The sequence below is a fragment of the Gossypium arboreum genome, chromosome 10 (genome assembly GCF_025698485.1).
Source record: "Gossypium arboreum isolate Shixiya-1 chromosome 10, ASM2569848v2, whole genome shotgun sequence".
In the NCBI taxonomy this organism is placed as follows: Eukaryota; Viridiplantae; Streptophyta; class Magnoliopsida; order Malvales; family Malvaceae; genus Gossypium; species Gossypium arboreum.
Window position 1 is genome coordinate 7,777,064 of NC_069079.1, and position 12,699 is coordinate 7,789,762.

The following is a 12,699-nucleotide window of genomic DNA, read 5'->3' on the forward strand; positions in this document are numbered from 1 at the left end:
ATGGTAAAATTGCATATTGGTTTCACTAAAAATGAAGAGATTTTTATTTAGCCCCTTAAAAAATGATGAAATCATAAGTTAATAATGATAAACTTACATATTGACCTCTCAAAAATTTATAATTCAATTTTAGTCCTCCCTAAAATAGTTTTTGACTTTGCCCCTCAAATTTTACTTCAATTGTATTTGAGCTTCATTATGCTCTTGATGTAAACGAACATGCTAATATGATTTCCACAATAACAAAGTTTTACTTAATGCAAAATTGGAATCGGCAAAGAAAAACATCAATCTAAATTTGATTTTTTCTTCTTAATTTTTTTTCCTAATAGAAAGAGGTACTTTTGCCAAGTTACCAAATGAATGATTAGGATTTAATTGCTATTAAAGTAACCAATTTAATTACCTTAAATTGAGCTCTATAAATTTGAACTTCAATGAGATAAATGTTAATATTTTTTGGCTTGGGAAAATTCATTAAAAGACCAAAAATGGTCACCAACGGTACATTGAGTAACAAGATTGTTATAATGAAAATCTGGTTTTCATGAACCTATCACATTGCACATCCGCCAAAAGATTAAAGATTATAAAGGTGATAAACTGATTGTTAACATAAAATTGGAAGTGACCAACAATTTGTCAGCCTTATAATGATCATTTCCTACAAGATTAGAGTAGAACAATTTCTAATTCTACCTACGTTACATTACTTTTCTGGAACATGAAACAACAGAGATGCTGTTTCTGATAATGCCCAAAATTATTCAAATTATACTCTTCACTCTCGCCTTCATGGGGATACAATGTCTGCACGATTTTGGATTCTGGCTGATCGCCTCAGTGGAGTTGTCACCTCCTTATTCCTCCCTTCTCCCTTCGCTCCTGCCTGTTGCATACAACAAACGAACACAATTGTTATAAAATGAATCTGAAACATGCAAAACAGTCTCATCAAAGATGACAATGCTAAATTTAGTTGAATGAAAAACATACCGAGTCATTGCTTCCCAACTCTTTCCCTAAATGTTTCTTCTTGGCGGTGGATCTTTCAGATGAAGTGGAGTTCACAGCAGACATCTCTGAGAAACATTGTTGATGATCCTTGTTCCCCAACTCCTTCTCTGAAGAATAAGAATGACTGCTGCTCATTTCTTCATTCATTCTGCTGCTTATAGCAGAACTCTTAAGTGATCTACTTATTGCGCCGACCTCGAATTCAGCCAGCAACTCAACTGAAGGTGCTCCACTCTCCACCGCCGAGGTAATCAAAGGCATGGTGTAAGGAATGGCAAGCTCTTTTGGCTCCTCTCTTTCAACTGGAAGTGGCAAACTTGGTTTTTCCTTCACTGCCGGTTGGGTTGATTGCTTATCCACCAAAGATGATTGCTTTGAGGCTGCAGTTCCCTTTCGCCTAATGTTGGATCCCAATGCAAAGGATGCAACAATGGCAGAAATTGTTAAAACCCCAAACGCAACTTTGAGAAATACTTCAGTCCCCATGCGCTGGTTGAGCCCTTTCAGTGGATTCACTTCCTGAAGATTTAGAGCAAGGGATTCGCTCCACTTCTCCAGCATACTGACTGCATTCCTGAATCGCATAACTTGGGTTTGAACGATGTCAGTATCACTGGTTTCCTTTGGAACCTCCCTTATCTCCTCTGAAGAATCTGTTCCTTCAGACAACAGACTTGTTTGATGATCACCCTGTAAGAATCCAACCTCTTCAGCAGTTTGCTGCCCCTGCTGCTCAATATCCCTTGCCATCTCATCAAAAACTTCTCCTGTTTCCACCAATTCCTCTTCAATAACATCATGTGTTTCACCATCTTCCTTTACATCTTCAATCTTCTCCCCAGTTTCATCTATCTCCTGCAATTCAATATTCTCAGCAAGTTCCTCAGAAGCTTCTTCCATCATAATCAATTCTTCTTCACATGCCTTTTTGTTTTCTTCTTCAACCAACTCTTCAGCTTCAACAATTCTATCCTTTAGCTCCAAGCCAACATTAACAATGTGTCCCATGCTAGCATTTTCTGTCATCTCTTCCTCAATTGCCTCATCCGCAATAGCTTGGGTAAAGCTCAGTAAACCCAAATGCTCCTGTTTTCCATCCAAGAACTTGTATCCAATCTCAAAACCCTCACCTATTCCAAAGGAGATATTATGAAAACCAAGTATTGGGGCCTCAAAAGCTGGTGCAGAGACGGAGGAATTCATGGAGGAAATATATGATGTACTTAGTAATAACACAACCGACAAAAGGAAATATTTCAACACTCCTCTCAAACTCCATGCTACTTCCTCCTCTGCCTCTTCTTCGCATTCAGTGTCAGATTCTTCATCTTCTTGCTCCAAAAGACTCTCATATTTGTCACCTATTTCTTCATCTTCTTGTGAAGGAGAAGAGGCCAGAGAAGAATTGTCACTAGATACAGTATCAGCTTCATCATCTCCTTCTTTTCCCTCCATTTCAAGGCGTAAAAAGATCTCCTTTCGCTTGCTAGGATTATACCTAAGGAATTGAGGCCTTGGGGAAAGGTAATTGTTTAATGGGTCATAAGGACCTGGTGAGGGTGTCCCATCTCTGGAATTGTAAGATAAGGGTGTGTTGTGAGAGAAAGGGTCTTCAGAAGCGACTTTGGGATCAAGATTTGGGGAATTCTTCTGGCAAGTTTTGGAAATGATCTTTGGGGAGCGCTTAGAATCAAGACAAGGGGATTTGGAGAAATGGGTATTGTAGGAGTTGGATCCTAGAGATTCATTTCTTTCAGCTAAGACTTTCTTTCTTGGGAAACTGACCTTTGAAGCTGCACAAATGGTGGGTGACATGAAAGTCTTCCCAGCTTGCTTCTTCTGTGTTTGCAGATTCAAATCCATTTGCTGATTGCTTCTATCATTCTCATCCGAACCTATTAAAAATCCCAAACTAAACAAATCAAAACAAATACGAATTCAAAGACTATAACTTAATGTTCTTTGCTTTGGGGGGGGGGGGGGCAACAAACAAAACAAACAGGTAAAGAGTCAGAGAGAGAAGTTTACCATTGGGAGAAGCATATGATTTGATAGGAGAAGACGAGAAAGAGACTTTTCTCTCAGAACCTTTCATCTTTTTTTGCTTTTGATTGGAACTGAATTTTTTGGAGTTGTTTTTCTGGTGAATGCGGAGGCAGATCAGGAAGAAAGAACGTACAAAAATGAAATCTGGTGACCGTTGGGAGAGATGTATTTGAAAATTTAAAGTGCACTGTATTTTTGAACCGTTGGATAAGCTAGCCGTTGTCTAACGGTAGAATGGAGATCCGCATTTTAGTCACCTATTTTAGAACAAATAAAAAAAAAAATCTTCTCGAAATTATTAATTATTAAATATTAACGGGGCTTCGGCAGAGAGGTCTACGTAACAATTATGAGTTGGGCCGGGCTGGGTTAAAATTAGTTTAACCATAATTTTAACACATTTAATACATGTTTAAATTTGATTCAATACAAAATATTAGTTTAAAATTTTATAAAGGATCATTTGGACATGTAAATAATTAATTTAAACTCATTTTCTTATTTATACTATTTTTAATTTTTTGAAAAAATTATATTACTTTTATTTTAGTATTTAATAGTATTATATATTATAGTGTATTTCCTCTATAACAATTCAATTTTTCTATCAAAATTTTGAATGCTAGAGAAAATTAATTGTTATACACCTATAATAATATTTGAGATTTAAATATTTTAAATTTTCAAATAAAAGACTATAATATATCAATAATATTAATTAATAAAATCTAAATTTAGAAACGTAATTCTAGTTATCAAATATTACTTTCATCTAATAAATATGATAGATGTTATAGGGATATAAAATTTAAACATTTTAGGAAAATAATACCTCAATAAACTTTATTCGAGTAAGGTATATATTTTATTATATCCCAATATCCTTTAATTTTTAACTACTCATAATACATAATTTATACCTAAATAAGCTTTCAAAATAAAAATGAAATTATTTAGTCGAAGAAAACAAAATTGTGTTTATACTAAAGCCCAAATGAGTTAAGAAGAGCTGCAAAACTCACAAGCCCAGAAGCGAAAGAATATGTGGAAAAAACATATGAAAATTATGGCCCATGCAGGTTTCGAACCTGCGACCTTCGCGTTATTAGCACGACGCTCTAACCAACTGAGCTAATAGGCCATGTTTTTTAAAATACGAATTTATTATACTAGTACTGTAAATGATCTGGATTTATCTTTAACGTTTCACCAATTATTTACTTGTTTTAATTTTGAAAATGTAAAACAAATCCTAAATAAGTGAAATTACACTTAGAGTAGTGACCTTTCACATGAATTTCATTTATTATTTAATATGACAATATATTTGAAATCTGTAAAATATAATTTTAAATTTAAATGAATATATAAATATTTCAAATTTAAAATTATGTTAGCATAAAATATTCATAAATTAAATATATCTATAAATAATACATTAATTTTAAATTCAACTAACACAGTCTAGTTAAACCATCTGATGAGTCCCTGTACTATAGGCTTAAGAACTAGTAAGAACAAACGATCCCTAGTAACACCTCATTTATCTCCTAGATGGACATGCATTATTCCAACCGGGGCTTCAGCAAATTCTTTCAGAATAAACTCTTCCATGGTGGCCATGCGCGTCATGAAGTCCGCTTCGTGATTGGCTTCTCGAAAAACATGGTATTAATTGGTCCTCCCATTCCTTCTTGCACAATTGAATAATGCTGCGTACCAAATGAGTATTAGCGCCCTCTCCATTTGTGTTCTTGATCATATGAATAGCCAGAGAACTATCAGTTTCAAGCAAGATCTTCCTGTATCTCGCCAAGTAATCATCAAACCATCGTGAATCGCCCATAGCTCAGCTCTAATCGCAGAGTAGCCACCAATTCGCCGACAGTATCCCCGGATCCAACCACCCTCGTCATTGCTGAGGAGACCAGCTGTATTAGAGTGTTTACAGCCACCAAAAGAAGCCTCACCAACATTAATCTTTATCCAGTTTTGCGGCGGTGCCATCCATCCGATTTGTTGCCATTCCTTCTGCCTTGAATGGCCAGTAACCGATTGTCCAGACGCAAAATATTCAGCCCAAGTCAGACTTCTGTTAAACAAAGCCAATGTCGAGCTACTTTTACTCTGAATAATAAACGTGCTTCTGTCCTTCCAATTATTCCAACAAACCATAGCAAATAAAACATTCCACTCAATACTAGAATTCAAATTAGAACCATTATACTGGAGGTTATCTACGATCCATTCCACAAGGTCAAGATTAAAGAACCTGTTCCTAAGGGTAGCAGGAATAATTTGAAGCCAAGCAAACTTTGCTGTCGGACATTCGTGCACTGCATGTATAATAACTTCCTGAATATTACCACAACACATACACGATGGATCAGCATTAAGTCCTCTTCGACATATTTCCACGTTAGTTAAGATCCTGCCTCAAGTGAGTAACCATGAGAAATTCATGATGCGTTGAGTGTATATTATCCTCCAAATCAGTAACCAAATAGGAACGGTGTCATTCCAGTTATGGCCTTTAAGAACTTCACAAGCACTTGAAACGGTAACTTGACCATTGCTGGTCCCTTTCCAAATCATTTGATCACACCCAATACCCTCATTTGGTGGCAAAATACTAGCTATCCGGTTAAGAATAATATGGTTCAAACAGTGGGATACCGCTTGCCAATCCCATTCCCCCAAATCCGTCACCAACTCACAAACACGAGCATCCATATTAAGACTGTCCGAATTCAGAACATGATAACAAAGGGGTCCAATATCAGGAACCCAGTTATCAGTCCAAAAACGAACCATTCGGGCATCACAAACCAACCATAAAACATTAGCTCGCACAATATCCCAAACCTTTGCAATTGAGCGCCAGTAAAACGAACACCATGAGCGATGTATGCTTTGCGGACAACTCTCGCTTATCGTATTTTTGGCTTTCAGAATTTGGACTCACAATGTATCCTATTTAGTGATCAATTCCATACCAAGCTTTATAAAAAAAAAGCCATATTTTGCTCATTTAGTCTACGGTTACCAAGTCCCTTATTCCGGCATGGTTGACAAACATCATTCCAGTTCACCAGCGCTAATTTCTTCTTATCCAATCTTGACCCGCAAATGAAGCTTCTTGCAAGCTTTTCAATTTGCTTCCAAATAGTAATGGGAACTATGCTTACTTGCATAAAATAGTTTGGGATGGCTAATAGGACTGACTTCACCAACGTAGTTCTTGCCGCCATAGAATGGAAGCGGGCATCCCACCATTCAAGCAGCTTCTGACATTATCAACCAAGAAACTATAAGTACTTGTAGTTATCCGTTTGAGAAAAAGCGGTAGACCTAAATATCGCCCAAGGTCATTTACTTGCTTAAAGCTGCGAATCTCTTTCACAGAATTCTGAATGGAAATACTCGTTGAGACGAAATATAAAGTTGAGTTTTCTGCTTGTTGATTTTATGACCCGAGAAATAGGTAAACTGGTCACGGGAAGCCATAATAGAACTAGCCTGAGAGATATCTGCTTCAGAAAACAGAACTAAGTCGTCTGTGAAAAAAAGGAGAGATAAACTAGGCCCATCCTTGGACAACTTAATAGGTTTCCAAAAACCCTCGGCAATCGCTTTATTGATCCTATGAGCAAGTCTTTCCATCCCCAAAATGAAAAAACATGGCGACAAGGGGTCACTCTGACGAACACCTCTCGAAGGAACAATTTCATCCATAGGACCATTCAATAGAATCTGCATAGTACAAGTAGAAACAGAGCGCATGATTAGAGTAATTAAGTGACAAGGAAAACCTGCATCACGAAGAGTGTCATTTAAGAAATCCCAACGAACTCTGTCGAAAACTTTTTCAAGGTGGATCTTAATGGTCATCCATCCTTGTCGCCCTTTCCAGATTCTCATTGAATGAATGATCTCCTGAACAATCATAATATTATTTGTGATTGAGCGACCTGCGACAAAGCTCACCTAACTCTGCCCAACCAAAATTGGCATTATGCCCTTTTGCCGATTCACAATTGTTTTTTACATATAATGTATGTATTTGATTATCAAAAAATAACTAATAAATGAAATTAAAAATTTGTGAAAGGATACTGGTCTAAGTATAATTTCACTTAATTGCGCACAAGATTTATTTAACGTTTTTAAATTTTCAAAATTACAACAATGGATGAACATAAACCAATATTATTTAGAAACTAATAAATTAAAATCGCAAGCCAGAGAAAATGGCCTATTAGCTCAGTTGGTTAGAGCGTCGTGCTAATAACGCGAAGGTCGCAGGTTCGAAACCTGCATGGGCCATTTCTATATATTTTTCCCATTCGCTTTTGTAGCTCTTCTTAACTCATTTTATTATTCATTTATTAGACTAAGATTTTGCAGCTCTTTTTATTTTCAAAATAAATCCTTATACTTTTATTGAATCCAAGTTGTTAGGCTTTTATTATTCTTTAAGATGGAATTCTTTTATCATTTGCAAAGCTTATGTAGGAATAAATTATTTTTATGAGTTATCCTAGTAAAAATTTAAAAGTTATTGGGATATTATAAAATATAAATTTTACTTAAATAAAGTTATGAAGTTTTTCTTTTATCATAAAGTGTGTAAAAAGACATGGTGACAAGTGTGCTTCACATTTTAAGGTTTTTTGGAAGTTATCTTAGTAGACAAATAAGTTAATCTTCCATAAAAGATACGAACAATTGTTAATCTTAACGGATGATGGTTTTTTGGAAGTTATCTTAGTAGAGTCTCTTACTTGTCTCTCTTCTTAGAGTTGAAGGGTTTTTTATATGTTGACCTAAGCTTAAGATGGTTCTGCCTTTATGATGATCTTTGTTTAGGCTCAAACATAAACCCTGTTTAAGGTGTAACTTAAATTTGATCTAAATATAACGATATTTTTATTATTTTTTTAAATATTGAAATGAATTGTTCCCTGGCATGAGGCTAGGTTTATGCTTGAGCTTGGATTAAAATAAAAAAAAAAATTAAGCTCAACTTAGCCTATGAATACCTATACTCACATTTCAACCTATTAATAAATACTACACGATATGCGGGTGGAAACTTCAAATATAAAACACAAATGTGTGTTTAAAAATAATATACAATAAATAATAAAATATATGGCTTGAAACTAATTAATAATAACACATGAAATATCTAAGACGTTAAAATTAAAAAATAAATAAAATTATATTATCATTGTGTTGTCCTAAATCTTGAGTCGGTGTTGATTTAACTTTTGATACCAACTCAATCAAATATATTATTAATATATACAATTGATGGAAGTAATAAAGTGTGCATAATAAAATTAAAATATATAAAACTATCAAAATAAAACTTTAGTTTAGTAGTGTATTAAAGCATTTACTAATGCAATTTGTTTGGGCTTAATTCTCATCCTATGCATATTCTTATTACTTTTTAGTAAAATACCTTTTAATAATATAATTTATTTTATTTATGGAAGGGTATTTTCATAATTTTCCTAATCGAATTTGTGATCCGATTAAGTATGACACCAACTCAATCAAGAGTTTAAGTAATATTATAGATTTATACATTCTAATAGATGTGGTGTCATGAGTTAGATAAGTATCAATTTAATTGAAGAAAAAATATTAAAAGAAATAAATTTAGATAACAAATTTGGACGTATCAAAATTGTGTTGATTGTCTTGCTACTTATTAACGGGCATTAAATTGTGAATACTTTAGGTATCAAAATAAATAATTTTAAAAGTAATGGTATAATATTGAACATTTGGCCAAAATACAGGTATTATTTATGATATAATCCCATTGAATATTATAGATTAAAAATATAAAATATAACACGAAGTAGGCCCACCGAATCTAACATCTGACTAAGCAAATGAACTCTTTATCTTGTTCTTTACACACACGTGTAGTCATGACATTCAGTAAAAGGGTTTATTTTCTCCTTAAAATATAAGAGAATTAGTCAAAGAATTGTTTTCTATCAATGAACGGACTTTTGTTTGTTATTGAGGTTCAAAGAATGAAGTGGAGGTCACCAACGCACCATTGCTCGGATTGTAAACCAATATAGATTCAATGACCATTCACTGATTTGAATCGGAAAACACCCAGAATTCCCATTTAAATTTTCCAAGATCTTCTCTTTTTCCTTTTTTTGGGGTGGAAAAATGGGGAAGGTTGCAGTTAGGGTGTCGGTGGTATGTGGGGTAGCGGTAGCAGTGACAGCAGCGGTGGTGGTTCATCGTAAAATGAAGAAGTCAGGGAAGTGGGAGAAGGCAATGGAGATAGTGAAAGAGTTCGAAGAGAAATGCGCGACCCCGATTTCGAAACTGAGACAAGTTGCTGATGCCATGCTTGTAGAGATGCATGCGGGCCTTGCCTCTGAAGGTGGCAGCAAACTCAAAATGCTCATCAGCTATGTTGACAATTTACCTACTGGGTATTTCAATTTCTTTTACTTCGTTTATAAACATCAGTGGTTATGTATTTACTGCTGTTGATTGGATTTAAATATAGGGTGTTTTCTCACTTGTGTCTAACTTAACATGCATAAAATATCAATGTTCGTTCATATATTGCTTCTATAAATGTGTGTGTTTATATACATACGCCTGAGTATTTTGCATCAGCCAAGCTAAGTCTTAGATGGAATTTTGTCGAATCAGTTAATATGAGGTTGTCTGTGTTTTGAGATTGTAGGACCAAGTTCATGTTGGAGTATATACATAGATGGACATCTAGAAATTTATATTTCATCTGAGATTGTAAATATTTTTTATATGTTTTCTTTTCCTAAATAAGGAATGAAAAGGGATTGTTTTATGCATTGGACCTCGGTGGAACTAACTTCCGTGTGTTACGATTACATTTGGGAGGGAAGGGCCGTGGTATCGTCAGTAAACAGTTTGAGGAGGTGTCAATTCCTCGGAGTTTGATGACAGGGACTTCAGATGTAAGTGCTTCTGTTTTTTGATAGATGAAGGGAAACTGGTTGAGGCATATGGAGGTCTCTAATGTATGATAGGTGATCTTGATTTCAGGCATTGTTTGGCTTTATTGTAGCAGAACTAGCAAAATTTGTAGCTCAAGAAGGCATGGATTTTGAACTACGTCCCGGTAGGCAGAGGGAACTTGGTTTTACTTTCTCATTTCCCGTGTTGCAATCATCCATTTCTTCTGGAACACTTGTTAGGTGGACAAAAGGCTTCTCTATAGAAGAAACAGTCGGTGCTAATTGCTCATTCGCTCTTTTCATAATTATTATGCATCAGTGTTTCTCAAATTTTAAGGAATGTACAATTTTTTGTCATTGACTTATATTTCTTTACTGTTATTGGGTGCTGAATTGACAGGTCGGCCGAGATGTGGTAGCAGAATTGACGAAAGCCATGGAAAAACAAGGCCTTAACATGCGTGTTTCAGCTTTTGTAGGTTCATGTTGTGGACCTTTACATGCTTGAGTTTCAGCATCTGGCTTTTTCTTAATTGTTAGTTTCCTCCCAATTCCCATGCCTTACTGCAACCGTTTTGAAACCAGGTCAATGATCCTGTTGGGACACTAGCTGGAGGTCGTTTCACCAACAATGATGTTGTTGCTGCTGTGATCCTCGGTACTGGATCAAATGCCGCATATGTTGAACGTGCCCATGCGATACCAAAATGGCATGGTCTACCGCTCAAATCAGGAGAGATGGTTAGCTGATCTTTTGAATTTCTCTTGTTAACTTTGTATAGCTTCGAGATCGTTTCTTTCTTTCTTGATGTCACAATTTAAATATTTATTCAGGTTAAGTAAAGTTTCTGTTGGTATTTTTGTGAAGGTCATTAATACGGAGTGGGGTAACTTTAAGTCGTCGCATCTTCCACTAACAGAGTACGATCATGAACTCGATGCTGAGACTTTACACCCTGGTGAGCAGGTAAGTTCATAACTTCATACTCTTCTGATTCCTTTAGCTTTTGCTTTCTCTATAACAGAATTTGTTCATCTTATATTCCTTTGATTTGCTATAGATTTATGAGAAGGTAACATCTGGTATGTACTTGGGAGAAATAGTCCGTAAAGTCTTGCGTAGGATGGCTGAGGAAGCCGCTTTTTTTGGTGACACAGTTCCACCGAAACTTAAAGTGCCGTTTATATTGGGGTAATTTCTTCTGGCTTTTTATGGATCTTTTCTTTTCTTTCAAACTCCGGGTACTCCTTTTGTTTGATTCTGGTTATTGTTCATCAGCTGTACTCTAATTTTTATAAATTGGTTAACATTTTCCCTGCAATAGCTTGGTGCACATGCTATTCATTTCCATGTTCGAAATAAGAAAACCGGTATCTGACATTTTTTTTTCCCTTGCAATGAAATATCTCATAGGACCTCCAATCTCCACAGCCTCTCATCCCTAGTGGCTCATCTGATTTCAGTTTACGCTATTTTAAGAAAAACGAAGAGTCCAAGTAACATAGCTAATAATTTTGTTTTACTTGAAAATTTTATCAGATATTATTGCCTTTTCTATAATGAAAGTTACAATTTCCTATAGTGTTCAAGATCTGCAAAATAGAATATTTTTGAGCTTTGTTAACTTGCAGAACACCTATCATATCTGCCATGCATCAGGACACTTCCCCTGACCTCAAAGTGGTAGCCAATCGCTTGAAAGACATTCTTGAGGTTATTTCAGATTATTGATCACCAAAACTTGGTTCTTTCAGATTCTTGATCATCAAAACTTTTGTTATGTATTTTACTGCCTGTTTATATCATCACAATTGCAGATATCAAATACCTCCCTGAAGATGAGAAAAGTAATTGTTGAGCTTTGCAACATTGTAGCAACGCGCGGGGCACGTCTTTCGGCTGCCGGGATACTAAGTATTCTGAAGAAAATGGGAAGAGATACAATGAGGGAAGGGGAGAAACAAAGGACGGTGATAGCAATGGACGGCGGACTATATGAACACTATACGGAATACCGTAATTGCTTGGAGAACACCCTAAATGAATTGGTCGGAAAAGAGGTGTCTGAAACCGTTGTACTCGAGCTTGCAAATGATGGTTCTGGCATTGGAGCTGCTATTCTTGCTGCTTGTCATTCAAAGTATCTGGAAACGGATGAATAAAAACTGGTTCTGCACTGTTTTTTCCAAGTTATTTTGTGAGAAATTATTGGCATTCACTATTTGTGTTTCCTTCTTGTGGTCTAAAAGTGGCTAGTGCTGCTTCATGAAAATAATTCCTAATCCTTATTGTTTGTCAGGCATTCAGTTCACAGATAAGTTCAAATTTGATTTCTTTTGATGTATTTTTTTTTTTTTAGTTTTTTACATATATATGTTTTTTTACCGGTTTAACGAGTTCTTAGTCAATTCAATTATTTCTCAATTGAATGATATATATCAGATAAATTCAATCCATCTGAAAATTGCAAATTTTAATATAATTGAGATGATTGTATTTAGCTAAAATTAGAGGGCTGTAAATTCAATCATGAATCAAAGATGCATTTATTGAGTTGAGAGGTGTGACCCGGTTGAGAGAATTTTATTATAGGTTAGCATATTTCTTGGACATGGGTGAAATTTATGTGAAAATATTCATGTTATA

The 12,699-nt window shown here is 35.2% G+C and overlaps 2 protein-coding genes and 2 non-coding genes across 4 annotated transcripts; 2 read left to right on the top strand and 2 right to left on the bottom strand.

Annotated features, from left to right (window-relative positions):
• Positions 1 to 522: 522 nt before the first annotated feature.
• LOC108486982 (uncharacterized) lies at positions 523 to 3,222 on the bottom strand. Its single transcript, XM_017791156.2, has 3 exons — positions 3,046 to 3,222; positions 997 to 2,912; positions 523 to 889 (listed from the first exon to the last, which is right to left on the bottom strand). Exons 1-3 carry the CDS (start codon positions 3,110 to 3,112, stop codon positions 794 to 796), a joined length of 2,079 nt encoding a protein of 692 aa, XP_017646645.2. The 5' UTR covers positions 3,113 to 3,222; the 3' UTR covers positions 523 to 793.
• Positions 3,223 to 4,130: 908 nt separating this feature from the next.
• Positions 4,131 to 4,204, bottom strand: TRNAI-AAU (transfer RNA isoleucine (anticodon AAU)). Its single transcript has one exon. It is a non-coding gene; the product is annotated as a tRNA-Ile (tRNA).
• A 3,111-nt stretch (positions 4,205 to 7,315) lies between these two features.
• Positions 7,316 to 7,389, top strand: TRNAI-AAU (transfer RNA isoleucine (anticodon AAU)). The gene has a single exon. It is a non-coding gene; the product is annotated as a tRNA-Ile (tRNA).
• Positions 7,390 to 9,019: 1,630 nt separating this feature from the next.
• Positions 9,020 to 12,477, top strand: LOC108488784 (hexokinase-2-like). Its single transcript, XM_017793069.2, has 9 exons — positions 9,020 to 9,539; positions 9,902 to 10,052; positions 10,141 to 10,323; positions 10,453 to 10,527; positions 10,638 to 10,793; positions 10,921 to 11,019; positions 11,114 to 11,244; positions 11,685 to 11,766; positions 11,871 to 12,477. Exons 1-9 carry the CDS (start codon positions 9,268 to 9,270, stop codon positions 12,213 to 12,215), a joined length of 1,494 nt encoding a protein of 497 aa, XP_017648558.1. The 5' UTR covers positions 9,020 to 9,267; the 3' UTR covers positions 12,216 to 12,477.
• The last annotated feature ends 222 nt before the right edge of the window (positions 12,478 to 12,699 follow it).